Source organism: Artibeus jamaicensis, unplaced genomic scaffold (genome assembly GCF_021234435.1).
Source record: "Artibeus jamaicensis isolate MK-2021 breed Jamaican fruit bat unplaced genomic scaffold, CSHL_Jam_final contig_685, whole genome shotgun sequence".
Taxonomy (NCBI): Eukaryota; Metazoa; Chordata; class Mammalia; order Chiroptera; family Phyllostomidae; genus Artibeus; species Artibeus jamaicensis.
In genome coordinates this window covers 29,870,288-29,896,912 of record NW_026521924.1, presented here as the reverse complement: position 1 = coordinate 29,896,912, position 26,625 = coordinate 29,870,288, and the positions used below count along the sequence as shown (strand labels likewise).

Here is a 26,625-nt window from a genome sequence, read left to right as displayed (position 1 = left end):
AAGATTCTATTTTAACAGTTTTGTGTTTTTTTCTGTGTGTCTTAGAAACAAATATTTCTCCCATACCAAGCCTGGAACACCACAGTACTATTGCTTATGATGAAATTTTCTTTCAAGTTCATATCAATGAAAACATAGCTAAGTCACAGGACAAGTATTACTTAGGTTGTCGCAAATGCCGTACACCCCACGGTCCTGCGGTTTCCTTTCCCCTCTCCCTGACCGTGGACCCCCAGTGGGCTCCCCTTCCCCACACGAGGCTGAGCACATAGGCTCTTCTGTCACCCCCCCAGCTTCTGAAGCCACTTTTGTCTGGGGACAGGGGGAGCTGGAAATGCCTTAGCCAGTGGGTGTGGTTGCCTGGGCATAGACCAGATCTGTCCAAAAGAAATACGATGCCATCCACCTCCGGCATCTGAAAAGTTTTAATAGTTACATTTTTTACAAGAACAAAGATAAACAGATGCAAGGATTTTGACCATACACGGTGTTTAACCCACTAGAGTCAAATATACCATTTCAACATCTGACCAATACTAGGAACTACACTGAGATCTGTCCTGCTCCTTATTTTTATTGATTGATTTGAGAGAGAGAGAGAGATGAATTTGTTGTTCCACTTATTCATGCATTCATTGGTTGTCTTACATATGTCCTGACTGGGAATCAAACCCTCAATCTTGGCACATCATGATGATATATTTTTTCTTTTTGGTACTGAGTCTTCAAAATCTGGTGTGTATTTTACACAGCACATTTCAGTTCAGACGAACCACATTTCAGGGACTCGGTGGCCACGTGTGACTGGGGGTGCCAGCTTGAACAGAGCAGCTCTAGACAGCTACCATGGACGGAATGTTTGTGTCCCTCCAAAAGTCAAGGATCAAAACCCTGATCCCAGTGCGATGCTGTCTAGAACCTTGGGAGACAGGTCATGAGGGTGCAGACCTTGTGAATAGTATTAGTGCTCTTACAGGGAAAGATATGAGAAAGAGAGAGATGTCTCTTCTCTTCATCTCTTCTCCCTCTTCTCCTCTCCTCCTCTCTTCTCTCTTCTCTTCTCTTCTCTCTCTCTCGTGTTCTCTTTCCCTTCCTCCCTCCCACATCCCTATAAAGCTCTCTGCTGCTTGGAGCCAGTGGGATGAATCCCCAAGGGAATGAATGGCTTTGAGTAGTTCCAGAGAGTCTGACTGTTAACAGCTCCACTCAGCGTTCCTCCCTCCCAGCCTTTATTCTCCCTCGAAATAAGTCTTGGACAAATATTTTTTAAAAATCTGTTTGAAAGGACTGTAATGTACAATTATATCCCAGAAGTTCCGTGTGTGTGTGTGTGTGTGTGTGTGTGTGTGTGTGTGTGTAGGTCTGTCCTGAACAAGCCCAGCCATTGTTAATGTAACAAGAATGGTTTGCATGCCATCAGTGTGACCTGGAATGTGCATGTATGAACAGTGACACCTTCACTGTACTGGCCAGATGCCATGAGGGAGCATGTGTACTGTGTGGCCGTCACATTCAACATGACTGAGTGAGTAGACCAACAAATCTGCATCAGATTTTGCATTAAGCTTGAACATTCTTCCACGGAAACTGTTCAGAGGATTCAGGAGGCTGCAGCTCTGGGCACCTGGTGATCAGCAGCTTCAGGAGGACAACACGCCTGCTCAGGCATCACGTCTCCTGCGGAGTTTTTGGTGAAACATCAAATCACCCGGTGACTCAGCCTCCCTACAGCCCAGATTTGGTGCCCTGTGACTTCTGACTTTTTCCAAAACTAAAATCACTTTTGAAAGGAAAGACATTTCAGACCATCAGTGAGATTCATGAAAATATGACGGAGCAGCGGATGATGATTGGGACAACTGTGTGAGGTCCCAAGGTCCCTACTTTGAAGAGTTTAAAGGAGACCGAGGCATCATTGTCCTATGTATAATGGTTTGTGTATCTTGTATGTTCTTCAATAAATATCTCTATTTTTCATATTGCATGGTTGGATACCTTATGGATAAACCATACATACACAGAGAGAGAGAAAAAAGTAACAGCACATTTAAATTCACAGTTTTCCATTTTCTAAGCCAATATGTCACAAACTTAGGATGCACTGGAGTCACAAGGGTGGGCTGGTGAAAATACATATTCTGGGCTCCCACCCTCACATACTTGCAGTCAACATTCCAGGCCCACGAATCTGCATTTGACCAGGTTGTCCCTCTGAGGCAGTGCGAGGCGGGCAGTCCACATGGAAACAGGCCTTGCTCTAAGCATTCAAGTGTGACCCTCTGGGGACTTCTGTGTGGCCCAAGAAGGAAAACAGAGAACCCAAGCCCACTGGCTGCCTGGAGGAAGAGGCGTGCTGGAGGAAACGCAGCACTGGAGGCTGTTGCTGGGACTCGGAGCTGCACGAAGAGCAGCTGGCTGCTGGAAGTGGCCGTCAGCCAGTAGAACGAACAGGTTGATGATAGGCGGAGCTTCTAACTCCACCCCCACGGTTTCGATAGACGGAAGATTCCTAAAGCATGAAGCAGTGGGGATTTGGTCCCCAGGGGACATTGGACAATGTCCGAAGCTTCTTTGGGTTGTCACAAGCAGGCAGGTGCTATTGGCAGCTAGTGGGGAAAGACCACAGACCCTGCTAAACATCCTGCAATGCACAGGACAAAGATGATCCAGCCCAAATGTCGGTCAGGTCACAGGTGAGAGGCTGTATTAGTTTCCTGGGGCTGCTGTAACGAAGGACCACAAACTGGGTGACTTAAAACAACAGAATATATTCTCTCATAGCTCTGGAAGCTAGAAGTCCAAGATCAAGGTGTCAGATGGGCCACGTTCTCTCCGAAGGCTCCGGGAAGGAGAATCTGTCCTATGCCTTTTGCTTAGTTGCTGGTATTTCGGACAATCCTCCGTGTTCCTTGGCTCCCGGCTGCATCTTTCCACCTCTGCCTGTGTCTCCACACGGCATTCTCCTTGTGTGTCTGCCTGTCTGTCTGCCTGTATCTCTCCTCCTCTTATAAGGCCGACAGACACATCGAACTAAGGGCCCATCCTGCTCCGGAATGACCTCATCCTTACTTCTGCCTGCAAACAGCCTATTTCCAAATAAACACACATTCACAAGTATCAGGGTTTAAACCTTCAACATACCTTTTTGGGTGTACCCACACCCAAAGCCAGGCCCTAAACTAAGTTCTTCATGTGTCTCATTAGTCCTTTTCCAGGTAGGGAGCCATTAACAAATAAATAAGTGCCCCGGCAGGTACCTCGGCTGGTTACAGCATCATGCCTGTATGCCCGGTTTGCAGGTGTGATCCTGGTCAGGGCACATACAAGAGTCAACCAGTGAGTTCATGAATAACTGGAGCAACAGATCTCTCTCTCGCTGTCACTCTCAATTTTTAATTAAAAAAGGAGATCGAAGTGGGACTTATCCCAGAAGTGAGCTGTTGTTATAAGACCTTACTGAAATCTTCTTGGTGAACTCTGTTCATTTTTTTCCATTTCACTCCGAGCCTGTTCAGCCAAGTGCACAGACCAAAACTACCTGCTCCCCTTTTTTAAACTTGAGCCAAATATGCTAGGACACAGCACTAAAGAGCAGTGATGCCTTGAAGTGCTGAATAAGTTTTTTTGGGGGGAAAATATGTCATATATCTGCCAACAACAAAAAAAATGAAGTGAATGGTGAAGTCCCTGGCAAAAATCAAAAAGGAAGTCAACCATCAAGGATGTGACAGCCATCAGGTCGTCTTCCCGATGTGGGAAGAGAGATGAAAGGCAGTGACACTCGCTGCGTGACTTGACACCTCGGGGACGTGGCCTCATTAACACCAACTTGATTTCCGATGATGGCGGGGGGTCCTGAGACCCTTTCATGTGCAGGACGGCCAGACATGGATGCTGACGCCGCAGGATTTGTGTTCTCACCCTTTTTAGTTGAATTTCTGTTACATTAGTAAGGGATCGGGGACTTGAATACATTTCAGAAACCACATGAGTGACCCCGACACAAGGAAAGCTGACTCTAATTCAGGCAGCGGGCTTCATGTTGAGTTATTTATTAAGTCAGTGAATTACTCGAGCACGTCTCTGCACCAGCCTTCCCATCTCAGGCACTGGTGCCAAAAGTCTCTTTGTTTCCCAAAGTCGAGGGACGTTCCCTCTCGACCCCAAACTCAGTGACCTGAAACAACACAGATGTATTATCTTGCATCCCTGGAGCTCAGAAGTCAATACTTAAATTTCATTGTGCTAAATTCAAGGTGTGAGCAGCTCCGGTTGCTTGTGGAGGTGATAGAACCAAGTCCAAGGGGAATTCAAAGGACAGACCAGGAATGTTGAAATAAATGTACAAAGAGGTGTATTAGTGTCCTACTGCTGCTAGAACCTATGACCTTGAACTCAGTGGTTTATTTTCTCACAGTTCTCAAGGTCAGAAGTCCTAGGACCAAGCTGTTGACAAGGCTGCATCCCTTCTGGAGGCCGCAGGGCGGGGGTCCATTTCCCGGCTCACCAGCTCCCGCAGGCTGCTGCGTGTCCTGGCTCCTGGACCATTCCTCCTCCTCCAAATCCAGCTCCGTAGCATCTTCAAATCTCTGCCTCCCCAACCTCCTCTCATCTCCTCTGACTCCGATCCTCCTGCCTCCCTTTTACGAGGACCCTTGTGATTATACCAGACACACCCAGACAGTCCAGCCAAAGCTCCCCATTTCAAGACCCTTCATTTAATCACATCTACAAAGTACTTTTTGCCACATGAGGTTATAAGTCCCCAGTTCCCAGGAATTAAGATGTGAACATCTTGGCAAGGGAAGGACATCACTCTGTCACAGGAGGGAAAATGGGAAATGGGAAACCAACCTGGACCAGCACGGAACAGCCCTGACATCACCTTGGTTTTGGAACACAGAACAGCCAGAGCTGTATGATAATGAGCCACCTGTGTTTTAAGGCACCGCATTTGTGGTCATGTTAGAGGATTAAAGAGAAGGTCCCTGGACAGGAAGCTTCAGCCACAGAGTCCAACACTAAAAGCTGAGGGGACAGGGAAAGGGTGGCATAACGATTGCTGAGATCCCTCTGACCTTCCTCCCCTACCGCCTTCCAAGATCACCAGCAAGAAAACTGATATCCTTCAGGCAGGTGAGTGGGCAGGTATATTCTGGGAAGGTTGCCCAGGGTAGAAAAAGGAAGCCTAATGACACTGATATGTGGGTGTAGGAAGTTGGGGGTCTGGGCAATGACGTGGCCCAGCTAGGTCACCCTCTGCTGATGCTCAGGTTTGACAAGCCACCCGCCCCCACCCCATGCTCTCAAAGCTGCTAATCTGCTCTCGTGCCTCTTTCTAGAGTCAGATTGCACAGCCAAGGAGCTCAGGAGCTTTGAGGAAACCAGAAAGACAAAGGCTAAGCAACCAAAGAGAAAAGAGGCAGGCCACACAGAGGAAGCCAATCTGTGCAAGAGGAAGAAAATGCCTCCCCAAGGCAAGAGAAAATAATGCACCCACAACATAAGGATCAGATACTGTTCTTTAAAAACCGGGTAACAGAGCCCTGACCAGTGTGGCTCAGTTGGTTGGGCATTGTCCTGCAAAGCAAAGGGCCACTGGTTCGATTCCCAGTCAGGGTACATGCCTGATTTGTGGGTTTGGTCCCCTGGGGTGGGTGTGAGAGGCAACCGATCAATGTTTCTCTCTCACATTGATGTTTCTCTCCCTCTCTTTCTCCTTCCCCTCCCCTCTCTCTAAAACTAAAAATAGATGAAAATTTTTTAAAAATCAGCAGAAAAGAGTTCAAGGAAATTAAAAATATGAGCGCATGAATGAAAAACTAAATAGAAAATGTAAAAGATACAGTTGAAGAAATATCCCAGGAAGTAGAGCAGAAAGACCAAGCCGTAGAACTTGGAGAGAAAGGTAAATAAGGACATGAGAAGACCAGTGCAGGAGTCCTTGTTCCAAATCCCAGGGGTTCTGGAAAGACAGCAGGGAAAACAGGAAGAGAAAAATTCGATGAAATGTCCCGGGACTCATGTCAGGGGCCTGAGTTAGGAGATGATAGGAGTCCTCTGTGTTCCCCTGTGCAATGGGTGAAAATAGACCCAATCAATAAATATTACCGTTAAATCGTAGGTTACTAAGGGATGAAGAAAAGTAGCTAAAAGCCGGTGGAAAAAACACAAAGTTTCATCTAAAGGTCCAACAGTCCAAAGAGTCTTGAACTCACATCGTCCGTAAACCTAAGAAACTCCAGGACGATGGAATAACGCCTTCCCATTTCTGAGGGAGAACTACAGCGGATCCCCCTTACTTGCAGATTCAGTATTTGGAATTCACCTGCTTGTGAAAATTCACGTTTAACGCTGAGATCCATGATGGAGATGCTCCCGCTCATTCAGGGACACCTGTAGAGTGGTGACAAGTTTCAGCAGTACACGCGTCCCCAGCTGAGGTCACCCAAGACGACACTCTGCTCCTGTCAGCTCCTGTACTCGAAGCAGGTGTCCTCCTCACAGTCCATTTAGTGCCGCGTTTTTTGCAGTTTTTTTTCTGATTTTTGTTAGTGATTTCAAACCGTTAGAAATGGCCCCCGAGCATAGAGCTGGAGTGCTGTTCCGTGTTCCTTAGGAGCAGGAAGGCGGGTCTGTTGGAGGAGCTTGGTCAGGCGTAAGTGACAGCGCTGCTGGCGAGAGTTCAATGCCACTGCATCAATGGCATCGATGACACAAGGGGTCTTCAGGACCGGCAGCTGGCAGGAGCCCAGCCCTCCATTTCCCGCCCAGGCAGGGGCTCAGTCCCCTCATTCGGTGGCCGTGGGGACTGCAGAGCACAGTCACTGCCAATAACAAGAATCCACTGTAACTTTACCTTAGAATGTTTTTATTTCTTGTTTTCTGCCTTACAATATATATAGTGAGGTTTTTTCTCTTTTTTTAAATTTTTTATTGATTATGCTGTTACAGTTGTTCTATTCCCCCTTTCATTCCCCTCCACCCTACCCCCCCATCCCCACCATTGCCCCCCCTTTAGTTTATGACCATGTGTCTCAAGTCCTTTGGATTCTATATTTCCCATACTATTCTTGGCCCCCCCCCCATCTATTTTCTATCTACTGTCTATGCTACTTATTTTCTATACCTTCTCCCCCCTTCTCCTCCCACTCCCCTGTTGCTAACCCTCCTTGAGATCTTCATTTCTATGTTTCCCCTCCTGATCTAGCTGTCCTCTTAGTTTGCTTTCGTTTTAGGTGTGGTTGTTAATAACTATGAGTTTGTTGTCCTTTCACTGTTCATGTTTCTTTAACTTCTTTTTCTTAGGTAAGTCCCTTTAACATTTCATATAATAAGGGCTTGGTGATGATGAACTCCTTGAATTTGATCTTATCTGAGAAGCACTTTATCTGTCCTTCCATTCTAAATGAAAGTTTTGCTGGATAGAGCAATCTTGGTTGTAGGTCTTTGGATTTCATGACTTGGAATACCTGTTTCCAGCCCCTTCTTGCCTGTAAGGTCTCTTTTGAGAAATCTGCTGACAGTCTGATGGGGACTCCTTTGTAGGTGACTGTCCCCTTATGTCTTGCTGCTTCTAGGATTCTCTCCTTCATTTTAATTTTGGCCAATATAATTATGATGTGCCTTGGTGTGTTCCTTCTCGGGTCCAACTTCTTTGGGACTCTCTGAGCTTCCTGGATTTCCTGGAAGTCTATTTCCTTTGCCAGATTGGGGAAATTCTCCTTTATTATTTGTTCAAATAAGTTTTCCACTGGTGGCTGTTCCTTTCCCCCTTCTGGTACCCCTATAATTCAGATGTAGGAGCATTTAAAGATGTCCTGGAGGTTCCTAAGACTCTCCTCATTTCTTTGAATTCTTGCTTCTTGACTCTTTTCTGTTTGGCCATTATTTGCTTTCTTCTGGTCCACTCCATTGGTTTGAGTCCCAGTTTCCTTTTCATTGCTATTGGTGTCCTGTGCAATTCCATTCATTTCAATTAGTTTCGCCTTCATATATTTGTCTAATTTGTGGCTATAATCAACCAGTTCTGTGAAGATCCTGATGACCAGTGTTTTAAACTGTGCGTCTGAGAGTTTTGCTATTTCTTCATTGCTTAGATCTATAGGCTCTGGGGCTTTGAGATCTTCTTGCGCCATTTTTGGTCTGTTCGCGCCCTTTAAGTGTGAGAAGCGGTGCCTTGGACTCCCAGGTCGCTGGGTTGTGACGCTGTATGTGGGGGCGTGGTCAGAGCAGGGAAATGGCGGCCCCCTCTGCCGTTTCTCACAGCTGGGTGAGGAGTAGAGCCTTAGGTGGTTCACCAGGGCCGGGCCACTCAGAGTCGCTGGGTTATGACGCTGTATGTGGAGGTGGGGTCAGAGCAGGGAAATAGCGACGCCCTCGCTGCTGCTTGCCGCGGGGACCCGCCAGGCCCTGGTCCAACCGCCCACTCCCTCGCCTGTCCACCCACGCACAAATGCGCGACCACAGTCAACCCGCAGCCCCGCAGCCCCACTGCCCCGCTGTCTCCCCCGTGGTTGCTCGCCTGGTCACTCGCTCGGTCGCTCACCAGCTCCAACCCTGCGCCTGGATTCCGCGAGTCTGGATTCCGCGCGCCTGAGTCCGTCTGACCGAGTCCTCCTGTGCAACCCCGCTTCACCAGCCGCTGGTTTCGCCCCTTACCGGTCAGGCTGAAGAATTTGTTGTTAACGGACTTCCGAAAAGTTCAATTTTCCGTTTTCTGTTGCTAATATTTAGTTGTCTCTAAACTTGGTTGTGTGAGAAGGTACGGCACATCCACCTATGCCTCCATCTTGGCGGAAGTTCGGTTTTTTTCTTTCAGTATACACTTCTGTGAGTTTTAACGCGCGCATGGGTTCAGGTGACCGTCGTCACAGGCAGCATGCGGAACAGCTCATCACCCCACGTACTCTCCCGTGTTGCCCCTTGGGAGTCGAGCCCGGCCCGCACCCTTCACCCTGGGCACCCCGGATCCGCCCTCCATCACGGGTGCATTGGCTTTGCAAGAATGGCACATACATGGAATCACCCGGCGCAGAACCTTTTGAAACTGGCTTCCCGCCCTCAACACAATGTTTTAAATATTCATTTAAGTTTTTACACGTATCAGTAGTTCATTCCTTTCCAGGGCTCAGTGTGAGATTCCAGCTAATCTGGAATTTTAGATACAGATCATCGGTACAGCATGAGCGTGTACATACGGGTGCCCCTTGACCTTCGTCAGGGAAAGCAGGGGAAGACTACGGACATAAAACCCGAGGTTCTGCTGTGAGGAAGACACGGAGGAAATCCCAGGCTGCCGCAAACAGGATGGAAGGAGGCAACAGCCGCTCAGCCGCCCCAGGCCAGGCCGAAGCCTCTGCTGCAGAAGATGAAACGGACGGAAACTGCCGTGTGTTCGAGTGCGCGCAGGGAGAAGGGGTTCACGTGACTGGGGGTGGCCGTGCAGGTGAAGTAGTGCCCAGAGAAGGAAGTTTTTTTAACTCTCATGGAAATGAGAAGTTGTGTAGAACAGGAAAACAACCAGAATATACTACGGCTCAACTGCAGTGAGTATGTATACAGTGTGAACATTGACTATTTGTCTAAACGTAATTCCTTTGGAGCCTGGGGAACAGGGTGAGGAGACCACTCTTCTTTATAACAAGACTTGTAGAATTATTTAGCCCTTTAAACTATGTGCCTTTATAATGTCGACACGAACTAATGCTGAATTTTAAAAGTTAGCGTGGGCCTGCCTGGCGTGAGTAGCAGCCTGTGAACCAAAGAGTCGCTGGTTCGATTTCCCGGTCAGGGCACACGCCTGGGTTGCTGGCTGGGTCCCCAGTAGGGGGCACATGAGAGGTGACCGCACATTGATGTTTCTTGCCCTCTCTTTCTCCCTCCCTTTCCCTCTGTCTCAAAACAAATAAATAAAATCTTTAAAAAAAAAAGTTAACATGAAGAATTCTTTTTTCTAAACTAGGGCCAAAAAAAAGGAAGTGAGCCATTCCTGCTAACAGCATCCTTGAAGCAAGAATCAGCAACTCTTTTCGACGCCCACAGCAAGGAGGACGGAGATGGGAATGAAGGTAGGGACGGGCTTTCTTCTTATTCGCCTCTTCCTTTGGGGCAAGGAAAGTCTTCTACATGTGCCAAAACAGAACTTGGTCCTGTGACCCGAGGTGTGTTTTTTTCCTAACATTGAGCAATTCTCCACCCCCGGCTGGGTGTCGTATGACTCCACTCAGTTCCGAAGCTGTTTGCCTGGAGACAGCATGGGACCCTGTAGGCTGAGGGCTCAGTCCTACGAGACTGCCCTCCCCCACCACTTCAGAAGCCAATAGCAGGCTCCAGTAGGGGTCACCTGTGCTTCTGCCAAAGGCTGTAGATCAAAAGTTCCACCACCCCCTCCTTGGGCTTGATCAATTTGCTAGAGTGTCACACAGAACCCAGAGAAACGTTTTACTGAATGAGATGACCAGTTTATTATGGTGTGATACGACTCAGGAACAGCCCAATGGAAGAGATGCCCAGGGCGAGGTACGTGAGAGGCACAGAGCGTCCAGGTTCGAGGTGAATCTCCGCATGTTCAGCAACCAGGAAGCACTGTGAAGCCCACCCTCCTCCTGGCTTTTTATGGAGGCTGTGTTACACAGGCTTGTTTCTTAAAATCATCAGCCATTGATGATTGACCTCAATCTTCAGCCCTTCTTCCCTCCCCAGAAGCAGGGGAGTGGAGGGATGGGTGGGTTGGGAGGGTATGAAGCCCAACCCCAGCTGGTTCCCCCAGCCACCAGCCCCCATCCTTAGTTACCTAGGGTCTTTCCAAAGTCATCTCATTCATGGAACACTTCGAAAATTCCACGGGGTTTTACGAGGTGTGTTTCTAGGACTTGGCACCTTTGTATTTTGGGGAATGTTGATTTCAGCAGAAAGTATGGCCCTAACCACTTTGCAGGGCATTTTAATGAGACGTCTGGATTATTACTACGGTCATGATATGACTGCCTTCTCAACTGGCCATGGACTTGGGTGGGTGAAGAGTATTTACACGGTTTTTTTTTTTGCAGCTCAAAAATAATCCAGTTCCATCATGGACAGCTGGGTGAAGGGCGCATGAGTACGCTGTGTTGTATTTTCCAACTTTTGGTTGATAGTTTAAGACTCACAGAAAGTTAAAAAATACTACAGAGCATTCTCAGAAGGTATTCTAAAAATATTTTTTAATTTGTGTTATTTCCTACTGAAAGCTTTGGATTCCCAGAAGAAGGGAAGGGTCTCGGTTTCCGCCTGTGTATCTTGAGAACTAGATCAGTGAGGTGTCCACAAGGGCATTTCAACAGGTCCGCAGCCTCTGCTTCAATTTTTATCTTATCACAACCACTTGAGTGAAGACACACTATTAGAGCCGGTTTTGAACACCCTGGGGACTCCATCCAGGTCACTTGTACTTTCAGGTTAGCTCTGTGACATTCAGTCTTTGAAACCAAGTGTCTTTTTCGCCACCCAGGCATTGCACTTGAACATCTTCAGACTCAGTAATGACATAGGTTGTAACTAATGGATTGGCCAAGAAGTCCATTTAGTTTTTTTCTGTAAAATAAAAGACACGTTTTTCATTTTCACCAATAACTTCACTGATTTGGATATTTTGAGCATGTCAGCTGTCTCCAGCTATTGGCTTCTAGTGGGTAGAGGTCAGGGGTGCTGCTAAACATCTTCCAATGCATAAGACAGCCCCACAGCAAAGAATTATTTGGCTAAAATGTCAATAGTACCAAGAAACTTCACAAGCCACCTTTGACATGTTCCATCAGTCATACTACCTTCTCCATACACTGCACAAATCTTTATTTCTTTTTTTGGCATTTCAGTTGCATTTTTACCTTTCTTGAACTAATAAAACACAACACACCAAAATTGTGTATTTTCTTCCATCTTTAATATTAAAATGACTACACATAAATTCACCAATTTTTATTAGTTTTTTAAAAATGCATGCTGATATGACAGCTGTCACAATATAATCTAACAAATTGTTCTGAGTGAAGTTCAAGACAACTAAGTGCTATTAGAGCCATAGAATGGAAAAAACTAAGTGAACTTTTTGGCCAAGCCAGTACCTCATTTTGCTTTGTTGGAAATGGGCTTGAAGAGTTTACTTTTGTTTGCTTAAATTCAGACATTGTTTCAGTTTAGAGAATTGCATATTAAATCCACTGCAGAGCCTTTTTTTTAACCATCATTCTGACAAAGATCAGAACGGGACAGCGCTGTGCAGGGAGACGCAGGGGTCAGGCACTCTGACAGGTCATTGACAGGATGCTAAGTGGTGCCACCCCAAGGAGCACCACCAAGTTTTAAATGTGTGTGTTCTTTGACCTAGTACCCCTGTTCTAGGGAATCATTCCACAGGTACACTGTCTCACCTGCAGGTACAGATACAGGTATTCAGTGCAGTTTTGTAGTAACAAAAAAAAAAAACTGGAAACAAACGAAATGTCCACTAAAAGGGATCACTGGAGTAAACTTTAGTATATGTACAAACCCAGTGGAAGCCCGAACTCTTCCTAAAGCAATGAGGCCATTCTACAGCCATTTATAAGCAGTATTTCCCAAGATACATCGTTATGCAAAAGATAAAAAGCAGAGTGTAAACTGTCATTTGTATAATTGGGGAGGAGACAGAGAAATGGGCAAGAAACTGGTAACAGTGGTTGCTTCCTGGGAAGGAAATGAGGAGGGGGGGGGCTCCCTCACTTTCCCTTACACCCTTCTGAGTACTTTCATCTTCACACACAAACCACACAAGAGGGGGGAGAACCAGGCCTGCGTGTACTTGCCCAGGAGAAAGTAAGCAGATAGACTGATGAAGTCCAGGCAGGCGCCAGGCAAGACCCAAGGCCCGCTCTCATCGACTAATTGGTTGTGTAATCACCACTTAGTGCCTAACTGGTGGAGTCTTCAGCATATCCTATTACAGAGGGTTTAGGGCGTGTTTTTAACCTGCAGGTGTTTCTTCATTGACTTTTATGTTTATGTACGGATTGCAGGCAGTTGGTGGATACTGTGAGTGAATCCGTTTTAGAACACATTTTCCCCTGGTCCCGTTCCAAGGTGTCATTTTCGGGTTTCATTGGTGAAGTCAGGAGCGCTTGCCAGAGTCCCCAAGGGCGTGTCCTCACACTGCCTGCCTGGACCACAGGCCCTGCAGAGACTCCACCCCAGTGCAGCTGGGTGGGGGGTGGGGGGGAAGGGGGGGTATCCTCAGTTACCAGGAGACGATAAGGCTCTCTCCAGTTAAGAATCACCTGCAGTATGCAGAAAAGCAGGAAAAAAATTATAAACGCCACAAATCTTAATCCAGCTCTATCATCCAGGGCCCAAGCAGAAAAAGAGAAGTGGCTGAGGATTTCAGAACATTTAATGCAGGGAATTAAATGTACATCTCATGCACAGGTGGTCAAAGAGCTGAAAAGCCAAACGGGAATGGTTGGCCACCCGGAGACTAATCACAGCTGGACTCCTTCCCCTTCTCCCCAGGAAGGACGCCAGGAACCAGGGGAGGAAGCACAGCTTTCAGAGATGAGGGGCCAGAGCCATGTGGCAGAAGCTGAGGCCACAGTGCACCCATCTGGGACCTGGGCCGCAGAAGAGATGCAGCCACAGCCCCCGAGATAGGGAGGGAGGGGAGGAAGTGCTCTGGCTTCTCCTTCCACCTGTTCGCCAAACCCAGCAGGAAGCTAGAAGCCCCAAACACCTGGAAGACACAGGCAGGGTCCACCGTCCCGACATGCAGAGCTGAGCAAGGGGAGCCAGGGGTGGGTCCCAGGCAACAGACTCCGGCCATCATGCCAGCTTTGCTTACATTTTTGCAGTCAAAACCTCGGGCTACAATTTTCTGTGGCACTTTTGAGAAACTTTGAGTTTGTTGAAACAAGTGCTTTTGAGAATGCAAAGCCCTGAGTTGGCCAATCTTATAAATCTTTGTCTAGAAAAATAAGGGAGGCTTGGAAACATTTGAATACCAATTATCATACAATTTAAATGGACTCTATAATTTTTGTAGATTCTGCCATCAATCATACTATCATACTTATTTCTGTATTTACTAAAAAGGGAAAAACGCTTTTCTGTAATAAAGGATGGCTTTAATAGTGATCTTCCAAAGGAACCCTGTTGCCATCCATCCATCTATCCATCCATATGTCCATCCATTCATCCATCCACCCCTTTTTATATACCAGGCACTGTTACAGATGCTGATGTACAACAAAAGAAAATAAAAGTTTCTGTCCTGAGAACTCAGATTTTAGTGTACTGTGCCTGAGTGTTATAGGAAGCATTTGTTGTAATGTTTACTGTGGAACAAATTTTGGTCACCTGAAATTATAAACTGTTTTGTTAAGGGGAGGGTATCTTTGCTCACAAAACTTATGTCACTGAATCCAATGACTCTGGGGTTTTTTTGGTGTTTTTTTTTAACTTTTTTTATTGATTATGCCATTATATTTGTTCTATTTCCCCTCCTCCGTTCCCCTCCACCCTGCACACCCCTCCCCCACCATTCTCCCCCCTTTAGTTCATGAACATGCGTCTCAAGTTCTTTAGATTCTATATTTTCCCTACTATTCTTACCCTCCCCCTATCTATTTTCTATCTACTGTCTATGCTACTTATTTTCTGTACCTTCTCCCCCCTTCTCCTTCTCCCACTCCCCTGTTGCTAACCCTCCATGTGATCTTCATTTCTATGGTTCATTCCTGATCTAGCTGTCCTCTTAATTTGCTTTTGTTTTAGGTGTGGTTGTTAATAACTGAATTTGCTGTCCTTTCACTGTTCATCTTTTTTATCTTCTTTTTCTTAGGTAAGTCCCTTTAACATTCATATAATAAGGGCTTGGTGATGATGAACTCCTTGAATTTGATCTTATCTGAGAAGCACTTTATCTGTCCTTCCATTCTAAATGAAAACTTTGCTGGGTAGAGCAGTCTTGGTTGTAGGTCTTTGGTTTTCATGACTTGGAATACCTCTTTCCAGCCCCTTCTTGCCTGTAAGGTCTCTTTTGAGAAATCAGCTGACAGTCTGATGGGCACTCCTTTGTAGGTGACTGTCCCCTTAGCTCTTGCTGCTTCTAGGATTCTCTCCTTCATTTTAATCTTGGCTAATATAATTATGATGTGCCTTGGTGTGTTCCTTCTTGGGTCCAACTTCTTTGGGACTCTCTGAGCTTCCTGGATTTCCTGGAAGTCTATTTCCTTTGCCAGATTGGGGAAATTCTCCTTTATTATTTGTTCAAATAAGTTTTCCACTGGTGGCTGTTTCTCTTCCCCTTCTGGTACCCCTATAATTCGGATGTTGGAACGTTTAAAGATGTCCTGGAGGTTCCTAAGCCTCTCCTCAATTTTTTGAATTCTTGTTTCTTCATCCTTTTCTGTTTGGTCATTTTTTTCCTCTTTCTGGTCCACTCCTTTGATTTGAGTCCCAGTTTTCTTTCCATTACTATTGGTTTCCTGTGCATTTCCAGTCATTTAAATTAGTTTAGCCTTCATATATTCCTCTAATTTGTGACTATAATCAACCAGTTCTGTGAGCATCCTGATCACCAGTGTTTTGAACTGTGCATCTGAAAGTTTTGCTATTTCTTCATCACTTAGATTTATCCGCTCTGGGGCTCTGAGTTGTTCTTGAGCCATGTTTTGATCTGTTCGTACCTATTACGAACAAGGAGAGGCACCTTGGTGTTTACCGGGGTGGGGCCACCCTGGCCGCTGTTTTGTGACACTGTATGTGGGGGCGGGGTCAGAGAGGGAGCAATGGCGGTCCTCTCCGCTCGCCCAGTCCGCCTCACTGCTAGCCCCTGCCTACTTATCCAAGCGCAAATGTGTGAGTCTGCCGCCCTGCGCTAGTCGCTGAGGCCTGCACAATGCTCGCCTCTTCACTGGTTTATCTGCGTGCAAATGCGCGACCGACTGCAGACAGCCAGCAGTGCCTCTTCCCTGGGTTCTGCCCATAGCTAGCCTGCACCTGGGATCCGCGCCCCCGGCTGCCTGTGCACCACCCGGATCTTTTTTGCCTGACCTGCTCCACTGCTGGTTTCACCCCGCTCCATCACCGGATTAGCTGATTGGTCCACTCTTTCTGGACTCCATATTCGATTTTCTGTGTGGTTTGGTTATGTTTATTGTTGTTAAAACTTTATTGTTTTTAGATTTGGTTGTGCGAGGACGAAAAGTATTCCCACCTATGCCTCAATCTTGGTGGAAGTCTTGTTTTGTTTTGTTTAATATATTTTATTGATTATGCCATTACAGTTGTCCCATTTCCCCCCTTCATTCCCCTCCACCCTGCACACCCTCCCCCATTCCCCCCTTTAGTTCATGTCCATGTGTCACAAGTTCTTTAGCTTCTACATTTCCCACACTATTCTTGCCCTCCCCCTATTTATATTCTACCTACCATATATGCTACTTATTCTCTGTACCTTTTCCCCCTTCTCCTCCCACTCCCCTGTTGCTAACCTTCCATTCGATCTCCATTTCTATAGTTCCGCTCCTGATCTAGCTGTCCTTTTAGTTTGCTTTTGTTTTAGGTGTGGTTGTTAATAACTGTGAGTTTGCTGTCCTTTCACTGTTCATATTTTTTATCTACTTTTTCTTAAGTCCCTTTAACATTTCAAATAATAAGGGCTTGGTGATGATGAACTCTTTGAACTTGACCTTATCTGAGAAGCACTTTATCTGTCCTTCCATTCTAAATGAAAGCTTTGCTGGATAGAGCAATCTTGGATGTAGGTCTTTGGATTTCATGACTTGGAATACTTCTTTCCAGACCCTTCTTGCCTGTAATATCTCTTTTGAGAAATCCACTGACAGTCTGATGGGAACTCCTTTGTAGGTGACTGTCCCCTTATTTCTTGCTGCTTCTAGGATTCTCTCCTTCATTTTAATCTTGGCTAATGTAATTATGATGTACCTTGGTGTGTTCTTTCTTGGGTCCAACTTCTTTGGGACTCTCTGAGCTTCCTGGATTTCCTGGAAGTCTATTTCCTTTGCCAGATTGGGGAAGTTCTCCTTTCTTATTTGTTCAAATAAGTTTTCCACTCATGGATGTTCCTCTTCCCCTTCTGGTACCCCTATAATTCCAATGTTGGAACGTTTGAAAATGTCCTGGAGGTTCCTAAGCTTCTCCTCATTTTTTTGAATTCTTATTTCTTCATTCTTTTCTGGTTAAATGTTTCTTCCTTCTGGTCCACTCCCTTGATTTGAGTCCCAGTTTTCTTACCATCACTATTGGTTCCCTGTGCATTTTGCTTCATTTCACTTAGTGTAGCCTTCATTTGTTCCTCCAATTGGTGACTAAATTCAACCAGTTCTGTGAGGATCCTGATGACCAGTGTTTTGAACTGTGTATCTGATAGGTTGGCTATCTCTCCGTCGCTTAGAAGTATTGGCTCTGGGGCTTTGAGTTGTTCTTCTGCTTGAGTCATTATGTTTTAATCTCTTGGCAACTGTTACGTGTGAGGAGCAGAGCCTAGGTGTTCACAGGAGTGGGTCAACCCAGTCGCTGGTTTGTGAAGGGGGCGGGGTCAGAGAGGGAGCAGTGGCATTTGTCGGGCTCTCTCTCAGATTTCAGTCCCCTCTGCTACTTCCCACAAGCAAAGTGGGCCCTTTTGGTGCTTGTTCACAGGTGGGTGAGCTTGTGTATGTTCTAGAACCCTGTGGGTCTCTCCAATGAACTCTCCTGTGAGGCTGGAAGCCTTTCCCTGGCACCTCAACCCCCCAAAGTTTTTCCAATCGGTGCTTTTAGGCTTTATTTCCCATCGCTGGGGCCCTGGTTTATGTGGTCTGTCTCACTGCTCGCTCCTGTGCCTGGTTTATCTGCACACAAATGTGTGACCACGGTCAGCCAGCCGCCTTGCATCCTCACTGGGTCCACCCATTGCCACCCTGCTCCCACCCAGGTTCTCCAACCACCACCTTTTCCTGCTGCGACCCCTCTCCACCAGCCCTCTTACCTGTATGGATGAATGGTTTGTTGTTGTCGAACTTTAGTCCAGTTCAATTTTCTGTCTGTTTTGGTTGTTTTTGTTTCTAAATCTTTGTTGTCCTTAAACTTGGTTGTGTGAGGAGGTACAGTATTTCCACCTACACCTCCATCTTGGCTGGAAGTCGATGACTTTGTTATTCTTATAGTTAATATTACCAGAAAAAAAATTGTATATTCCCTCAATAATTTAAGAAAGTATCTGAAAATCTCCTTCCAGATATTATTTAAGCAAGGAAGTTATCCTAACAGATTGATTTTTAAAACACTAGGCAAATCTTTGCTCTTCTACCATTTCTCTTACTTCCCCTCAAAGATTCTTCTCTGAGATCGTCCTTTATTGGCCTTTTGACTCGAGAACACAGAGCCTTTGTGAGACTCAGTTTCTACGCGAAAAAATAGCGATGATAGTGTCCAACTTCCCATTGTTCGGAGGGTTCAATTACATAGTACAGGTAATGTAGGTGATTCCTTCGCAGAGGTTTTTAGTCAAAAGAAATATTTAAGCCATAGGGAAAGGCAAGTCTCTTTCTATTAGAAACATATTGGAGGTTTTGGATAAACTCAGATACATGTAGCACAAGGCCAGTGGTCTAGCACCCTGATGCTCAGTTTTCATACCAGAAACAGGAGGGAGGAGGAGGGGAGGGGGAACTGGAGGGGCCGGGCTGCATGCAAAGGAGCTTCTTAGGCCTGGCCAGGTGCTACTGAATGGTGATCTAGGCCAAGATTTGCCGGATCTTTACATTTCTCAAAAAGGCTCCGCATCTCAATTTTTATAAGAAATCTATCCACTTAAGGCATTGGCAACAGATTCCAATTAGTTTATCTTCCAGACTTCAAACATGGAGTAGGATTACCAGATATTTCTGTACCTCACAGGAACTTTGCGATTTCTAAATCATATTCTATCTATTAAATGAGAAATGGTCAAAAACTTAAGAATAAATCATGAGCATCCTAGTCAAACAGATGCTGTTAACTTTTTAAGAAATGTAAGCTTATCTGAAAATGACCTGAAAAGGGAAAGGAAGAGAAAGCCCTTCCAAATGGTGCTGAAACTACTTATTCCAGCAGCTCCGATCAGAATGTGTTCACATGGACCAATAAATAACTAAGCTACGGCAATGTATTACTTTTATCTAAAAAGTCATTAACATCCAGTAGCATGGCAAGTAAATTGCGATAAAACCTTATAATGAAAGATTATGCCACCATAAAAAGTAAGAGTAGGAGGCAGAAGTTGCCAAGTGCACCAGATTCACCCAGGAAGCTTGTCAGATGTACTGAAGCCTGGGCTTCACACCAGCCCTTTTGAAGCCGTCTCCACAAATGGGGTTGGGGTGTCCATATATTCAAAAACTTCACAGGTCATTCTAATGCACCATCCTAACTGGAAAAACCCACAAAATCAAAGCCAGTTATGAGGCAGTATGCATAGTATCATGTTTGATTAGGCTTTGATTCAGCTGCACGTGAAAGAAACAGCCCCCCTTCCCTGAATAACAGTCGCTGAGACAAGATCAAGTGCATTTCTTCGTGCAAGTGGAGCTCTGAAGTAGGCAATCTAGTTAACATCTCCATAAAGAAGTTAGTGACCTGGGCTATATCCAACTCACCACCCCGCCATGCCTAGAGTATAGCTTCATTCTCATAGTCCAAAATAGCAGCTGGGGCTCCAGCCCTCACATCCTCATTCCAAGCAATGAAGGCAAGGAGTGATAAAGAAGGGGCAAATGGCATATGAAAACTATTATTTTTAAGAGACTTTCCAGGACTTACATCACAACATTTCTTTCACATTGCTGGAATGTATCATATAGTAATGTCTAGCTACAAAGAAGGGTGGGAAAAGTCTTTTTCAGGAGGGGTCATGTATTCAGCTGCAAATCAGAAATTCTAAAAAAAAAACTTTGATACAACCAATCTTGGGTACAGAAATAATCTTTAGCATAAGTACAATATTACACACAGGAGTATATAGTGGGCAAAAGTGGGTTTGCAGTCATGACACAAATAATTAAAAAACAATACAAGAGGAATAAACTGTTTCATGTATTCACAACCGTAATCCTACTCTGATCCCTGTATTAATTTGAACAGTGTGAAATTAATATTTTTAAGTTAAAGATAGTATTTAAAGATAGTATCACCAGTTCATGTGGTTCCTGCTATTATATTTCTATAGATAAAAGTTTAGAAAGATATATACTGCATAAAGATGTAAATACAGTTTATGGTTGCGGCAATCTCAGGTGGGCAGGTATTATTTGTGGATTTTTAAAATAATAGTCATACTATGTATGACCCCAAAAGAAGATTAAAAAACAGCATGTAAGTTATAGTCATACTTTTATAAAATATATGACCACAACACGTGTGCACACACACACACACAAACACACACACAGTGTCTGCCCAGAAAGTATCCAGCTGTGTAATATGAAAAATAGAGACATTTTTTGAAGAAGACATAAGACACACAAGAAACATTGTACATAGGACAGTGACACCTCAGTCCCCTTCAAAGCAGGCACTTTGGGACCTCACACAGTTCTCAGATTCATCATTAGCTGCCCCGTCATATTTTCCTGAGTCTCATCAAAGGTCTGAAATCTCTTCCTTTTCAAAGATGATTTTGGTTTAGGAAAAGCCAGAAGTCACAGGGCGCCAAATCTGGGCTGTAGTAGGGCTGAGTCACCTGGGTGATTCAATATTCTGCCAAGAAACTCTTCAGGAGACGTGACACATGAGCCGTTGCATTGTCATGATGAAGCTGCCGATAGCCACAGCCTTCCGAATCATCCAAATAGTTCCCACAGAAGAATGTTCAAGCTTAACACAAAATTTGACACAGATTTGTTGCTCTGCTCACTCTGTCATTCTGAATGTGACAGCCACACAGTGCACATGCTCACTCAGTGGCATCTACAGCCCCACTAACTAGTACAGGGAAGTGGTCATTGTTCACACATGCGCATTCCAGTCCACTCTCCTGGGTTGCCAGGTTACATCGATGTCACACAACCCATTCTTGTTATACTAACAATGGCTGGATGTTTTCTGGACAGACCACACACGCAGGTGCGCATATATGCACTGAGAAACGAATACTGTCCTAAGTTTAGTGCCATTGTGGATCACGTTATCTAGGGGTGGGTATTATGGGGGTGATGTAGTACACAGTGCCAAGGGGGGCAGTTGCTTTAGATAAGAGACAGGAAAGGTGACACTCCGTTTGGCCCTGAGTGACAGAAAGAAGCCATCCCTGCACAGACCAGGGAGAAGCTATGCTGGCAGAGGGAAAAGCAGATAACTAGCCCCAGGGGCAGGGAGAGCTGGTCAGGCTGGAGCAAAGACATGGAGGATGGTGTCACTGGCCTGAGCAAAGCTGGAGAGCAGGAGCAGACCTGCGGTTGGAATGGCGGGCAACAGCCAATTCACATCTAGCTTATTCCTGACTCCGGGTTCTTGCTCCAGCCAATTCCCCAATTGCACCCAAATACTACCTGCTCAGAGGGGCTTTCCTGGACCATTCCACTATCACTTCCTTGCTTTATGTATTCTGAGACCTTATCAAGAAATTACACTGCCAATTTGATTGGCGTTGACAGCATCTCGGCCACTAGCAAAGTTCTCTTCTTGGGTCACCCTTGTACTTCCAGTTTCTAGCACAGTACCGGGCACATTGCAAACACTTAAAAAGTCGCTACAGGAAGGAACACACCCTTAAAGGAGGCAGCAGGGACGATTCCATTAGTTATACAGCCACATTTACTGAGAGCCTGCTATGGGCCAGGCATTAGGCCAAGTTGCTGGGGATGACTATGTCAGTGAAACAGAGGTTTTTTTTTTACTTTTATTTATGTATTTTTGGAGTGGGGGAGGGAAGGAGAAGAAAAGGGAGAGAAATATCAATGTGTGGTTGTCTCTTACACATCCCCTATTGGGGACCGGGCCTGCAACCCAGGCATGTGCCCTGATTGGGAATCAAACCGGCAACCCCTTGGTTTGCAGCCCACACTCAGTCCACTGAGCTACACCAGCCAGGGCCAAGAAGATTTTTTTTTAAGGGAAAAAAAAACACTTTCATGGGGATTTACTGAATGTAAAGGAGAAGGGGAAACATGTAATACACAGATTATTTATCAGGTAGATAAGTAGACAGACTCTAGATATAATGTTAGATGTAGTAAGCTCTAAGAAGGATAAAGCAAACAGGGGAGAGAGACGAGGAGCGGATGGGGGGTAGGCGACAGAGGGCAGCAATATAAGAATGGGCAAGCCGAGGATGGCTTCTCAAAGCAGGGACTTCCCCTACGAACTTAGACATACTCATTCTCGGGCCTCGCACCAGACACACTGACTCAGAAACTTTGGGGTGCGTCCAGCAGTCTCTCCCAAGCCCCCCAGGTGCCTATGCAGGGTAAAGTTGCCACACCCCGGAACACGGGGGCCTTCACCATTTGGTCCCAGTGGTTAGCCTTACCTACCCGATCACAATCTTTTTTATTTCACTAGTTGGGCAGGGGTCCCGCCCAGAGCTCCGATTTGCTGCACACTGACATTCAGCTGGGGTTTATCTCAAGTCCACAGCATTGCAAGCACCCACCCAGCAACGGAAGCCCTTCGGGGTCCTCTCTACAACCCTAGCAACGCGTCTGCCGGGCCACCTTGGGGACCAGGCGCCCAGGGTGGCAGGTGCAAAGGCGCCACAGCCAGGGAAGCCAAACGCTACGCCAAGACCACAGGGTTGCGGGCATAAGGCGCATCCCCTGCCACCAGCGTTTGCTACCCTCCTGGGCGCCTTGTAGATCCCGAGGGATTCCGCGAGTCCGGGCGGGCGGCCCGGGTATCGGGATTGGCCCGCAGCTTCCCCCGGGAACCGCTGTTGCAAAGCTGGGTTGGGGTGAATAAGTCCGGCCAGCGCCCTCTAGGCAGCGGAAGTGGAGCTTGCTTTACATCCGTCCTCCCGCCTTGCAGAGTTGGGAGAAGGAAGATTGGGGGGTTGTGGAAAAATAAAAGGAAAAGCCCCTATACCATGTAGACCATTGCCCCCCGCCCTGCCATCCGGGCCAGCCGGGGACCCCCCCAGTCTTTGGCCATGAACGCGAACAGCGAGGGCGAGAGCTTCCCGGGCTCCGTGCAAAGTAAGTGCTTTTCCGGGCACAGTGCGCGCTCCGGGGCCCGGGCCCAAGCACGTCTGCGACGCAGTGAGCAGGCCCGGGGCCCCGAAATCGGGGTGACGGCCCGTGCCTGCGTCTGGGAGACCGCGGCGGGCGCACAGTGCAGAAGGCGCGGGAGTGGGCTTAGGGTGGGGGCACCCTACCCGGTTCAAGGCTGAGGGCGCTCCCCAGTTTTGCAAGACCCCTTGAAGGGAATGGTGGGGGAGGGAATTCTGTTCAGCCATTTCTACCCCCGTGGGATATTTCCCGGGCCCCGTGGCGGAGTTTGGGGGGGGGGGTTGGGGGTAACCGCTGCAGTGCTGGTGGGAAAACTTCTGCGTAGGTGGCCCCAGATCCTTGAAGTCTGGGGATTGGAGGGTTTCACGAGGTCTGGCAGGCTAGGCTTGCCGCCTTCCTGCAAAGCCTGGTCCATATTAAAGGTGGAGATTTGAATGGGGAATGGAGCCATGGTCCTTCTTTTTGAGTGTGAGGTGCATTTTTATTTTCATGATGAGAACAAGCAGTCCCCGATTTCGCCCCTGCATTGTTTCCCAAGGAATGGCCCAGGGATTGAGCGCAAACCAGCCACCTGGGAGGACGGACGCTTAATTTAAAAAATAAAGTCAAGCTCTCTGGGCCCCACCCATCAGGTCAGGGCGCGGGGTGGGGATGATGGAGGGGAAAAGAAATCCGCTGGCCTTCCCTGGGAGATTCATTTGTACATAAAGTTTGAAAACCCCTGGTGAAGAGTAAGCGCCAGCTGTTACTGTTAACAGTTTGGGAGACTTCAGCTCCCAGACTTGGCTGGGTACACTCGCATCATTTGTGAAAAGCACAGATTTCCCTAAACCCCAGCGCCCCTTCACCCTACCTCCCTTATGACTCATTCAGAAGTGGGACTAGGAGGCCTTGTGTTTGACTCCCGGCCCACTTCCCTCAGGTCATTCTGATGCTGAAACAGGTTTAAAGATCTTTGGGAAGATAAAGAAATTCTTTTTGATGGTGGTGAGCACAAAGTGTGCCCATTGTTTTTCCTTGGTCTCAGTCATTCTCACTCCAGGTACACGAGGCAGGTATGAAAATTTGATCATTCCAAATTTCCAGAGAAGGATACTTTCAAGTTCAGATAGGATAGGGTACCTCAGTAATAACCCAACCAAGAGACATGTGGAGTGGGGGGGACCTTGGGGGACCCCGCTGCTGGCCTGTTACAGGCACCATGACCTTGAACTGTTCAACTTTTCTCCCTGTTTACTTCTGGGGACCAGTCCTGTGCAGTCATTAAGGAACCCTCAGCGATGCAGGTCACTTCATCTCCCAGTTCCTGGTTTTCTGGTCAGTCCCGTGGGCACCTCGGCAGCAGCACTTGGGAGATGAAGGAGGTGCCCTTCCTTTCCTCCACTGACCTGGGAGGACTCAGATGCACAGGGCCCTACACAGCAGGGCCGCATCTCACCTTAGCAAGTCAGCCAGACTGTGTTTCCGCCCAACCACTCCCTGCTTTGGTTAGACTGGGGGGAAGTGGACATCATGCAACGATTTAACGAAATTTCAGAAAGTCGTGCTGCGTGGATGCCAACCATACATGCACAAAGTATTTCTGTTACTTAGGCATGGGGAAAATTGGGAATAATAGAAAGGGCTTACAGTTACTGAAGATTATGAAGTGTGGGTACAATGAACTAATGCGAATGTATTATTACGTGGTTATATTTATAAATATATTTTAGAGATGTAGCACAGTACCGATGCGAGATTGTGTGGGGGGAAAGATTGACTTTATGATATGGAACAAATTTCAATAAAAACAATTTTTAATTGAAGATGAATGGAAGAAAATATTTTCAATGTCCATGGTACACGTGAAAGATTGTGATTTCCCCCAATGCTTTGCTTTCCAATTCTCCATTATTCACATGTGTTTCTTTGTAATAAGGAAAAGAAAATCTACCGTATTTTTCAGACTATAAGATGCCCCTTTTTTTAAGCACATTTTTTGCTTCGAATTTTTCCCCCTGTTTTCCTCTTCTAAAACCTGGGTGCATCTGGGGTCTGCACCATAAAACACACCTAGATTTTAGAGGAGGAAAATAAGGGAAAATTTTTTGAAGCAAAAAATGTGGTTAAGAAGTGCGTCTTATGGTTTGATAAATACGATAAATAAAAATTAAGGTTCTCATATTAGAGATGTGAATTAGTGGTGCTCCTTTATTCAGTAAGCATTTACATAGCACTTTCTGATACAGTGTGGGGCACTGTGGTGGGTGCAATATTAACAGTATTAACTTGATATTGTTACTATTGAGAAATAATGTCCTTATCAGTTAGGAATGAATTTTAGCTACAAATAACAAAACTGAACTATATTACCTCAATGAGAAGTCTGGAATTGGTTGGTTCAGGAGATCAGTGAAGTAAGGATCTGCATTTGTAGGAATCTTAGTGTTTTCCTCATGGTTTCAATATGGCTGCACAAGCCCCTTTCGTCACATCTGCATTCAAGGCAGAGTGTTCCCTTTTTATCATAAAAGCCAAACTTTCTCCAGAAGCCCCTTTACTGGTGTGCTGGAGGGATTCCCATGTATGTAAGGGACCAAGCTTATTTAGACTAGTGGTTCTTTCGGGGTGCGGTGCGGGGACAGGGTTTGGAACAGTGGAAGGATTGGTTTTTGTAGTGACAGGGAAGTACAACTACTGTTTAGTTGAGAAAGAGATGGCTGCTGGTCCTTGGAAGTGCAGGGCAGGTGTGCCCATCAAACACCTTTCCTGTGTGGAAGGCCACTCACCCCTCGGGACAAAAATGTGGTATTAGCCATTACTCGGTCTCCGTGTGTTGCTGCCAGGACATCACTGGGATTCTGTTTCCCAGAATGAGGGAGGGAGTAGAGTGGGCATTGAGCCGGCGCCTGGCCACGTCTGCCACCGGGTCTGTTTTCCCTCCCTTGGATCCGGCTGGTGCTGTAATTTCAGGCTATTTGGAATTAATTTGTGACTTTCCCTTTGCCCCATGGAGTTCCAGGAGGTACAACGGTGCTGGTCGAGCTGACGCCGGACATCCACATCTGCGGCATTTGCAAGCAGCAGTTCAACAACCTGGACACCTTCGTCGCTCACAAGCAGAGTGGCTGCCAGCTGTCCAGCGCGCCTGGGGCGGCCCCCAACACCGTCCAGTTCGTAGCGGAGGAAACGGTGCCCGCCGCGCAGGCGCAGACCACCAGAACCATCACCTCGGAGACTCAGACCATCACAGGTACGGCCGCGGGGTGGGGAGCCGGTAGGAGTGGGCCGTGAACCAGACACCTCCATGGAACTCGTGAAAATAGTTTTCCAGGGTCTACCCCCAAGGGTTGCTGATTCATTATTTTTAACAAGCTCCACTGGGAAACCAGCTGCCCGGCCAGATTTGGGAACTGCTGGGGTAAACCATTAAGGG

At 46.6% G+C, this 26,625-nt stretch overlaps 1 protein-coding gene across 3 annotated transcripts in view; it reads left to right on the top strand.

Annotated features, from left to right (window-relative positions):
* The first annotated feature begins 22,984 nt into the window (after positions 1–22,984).
* Positions 22,985–26,625, top strand: part of ZFP64 (ZFP64 zinc finger protein) — a 64,950-nt gene continuing 61,309 nt past the window's right edge. For 2 of the 3 annotated variants that reach the window (XM_037133665.2, XM_037133662.2), the window contains exons 1-2: positions 22,985–23,177; positions 26,206–26,442. In XM_037133665.2, the coding sequence (XP_036989560.2) occupies positions 23,132–23,177; positions 26,206–26,442 (283 nt within the window). In that variant the 5' untranslated portion in view covers positions 22,985–23,131. The remainder of the gene's footprint in view (positions 23,178–26,205; positions 26,443–26,625) is intronic. The other variant, XM_037133663.2, reaches the window with a different exon arrangement.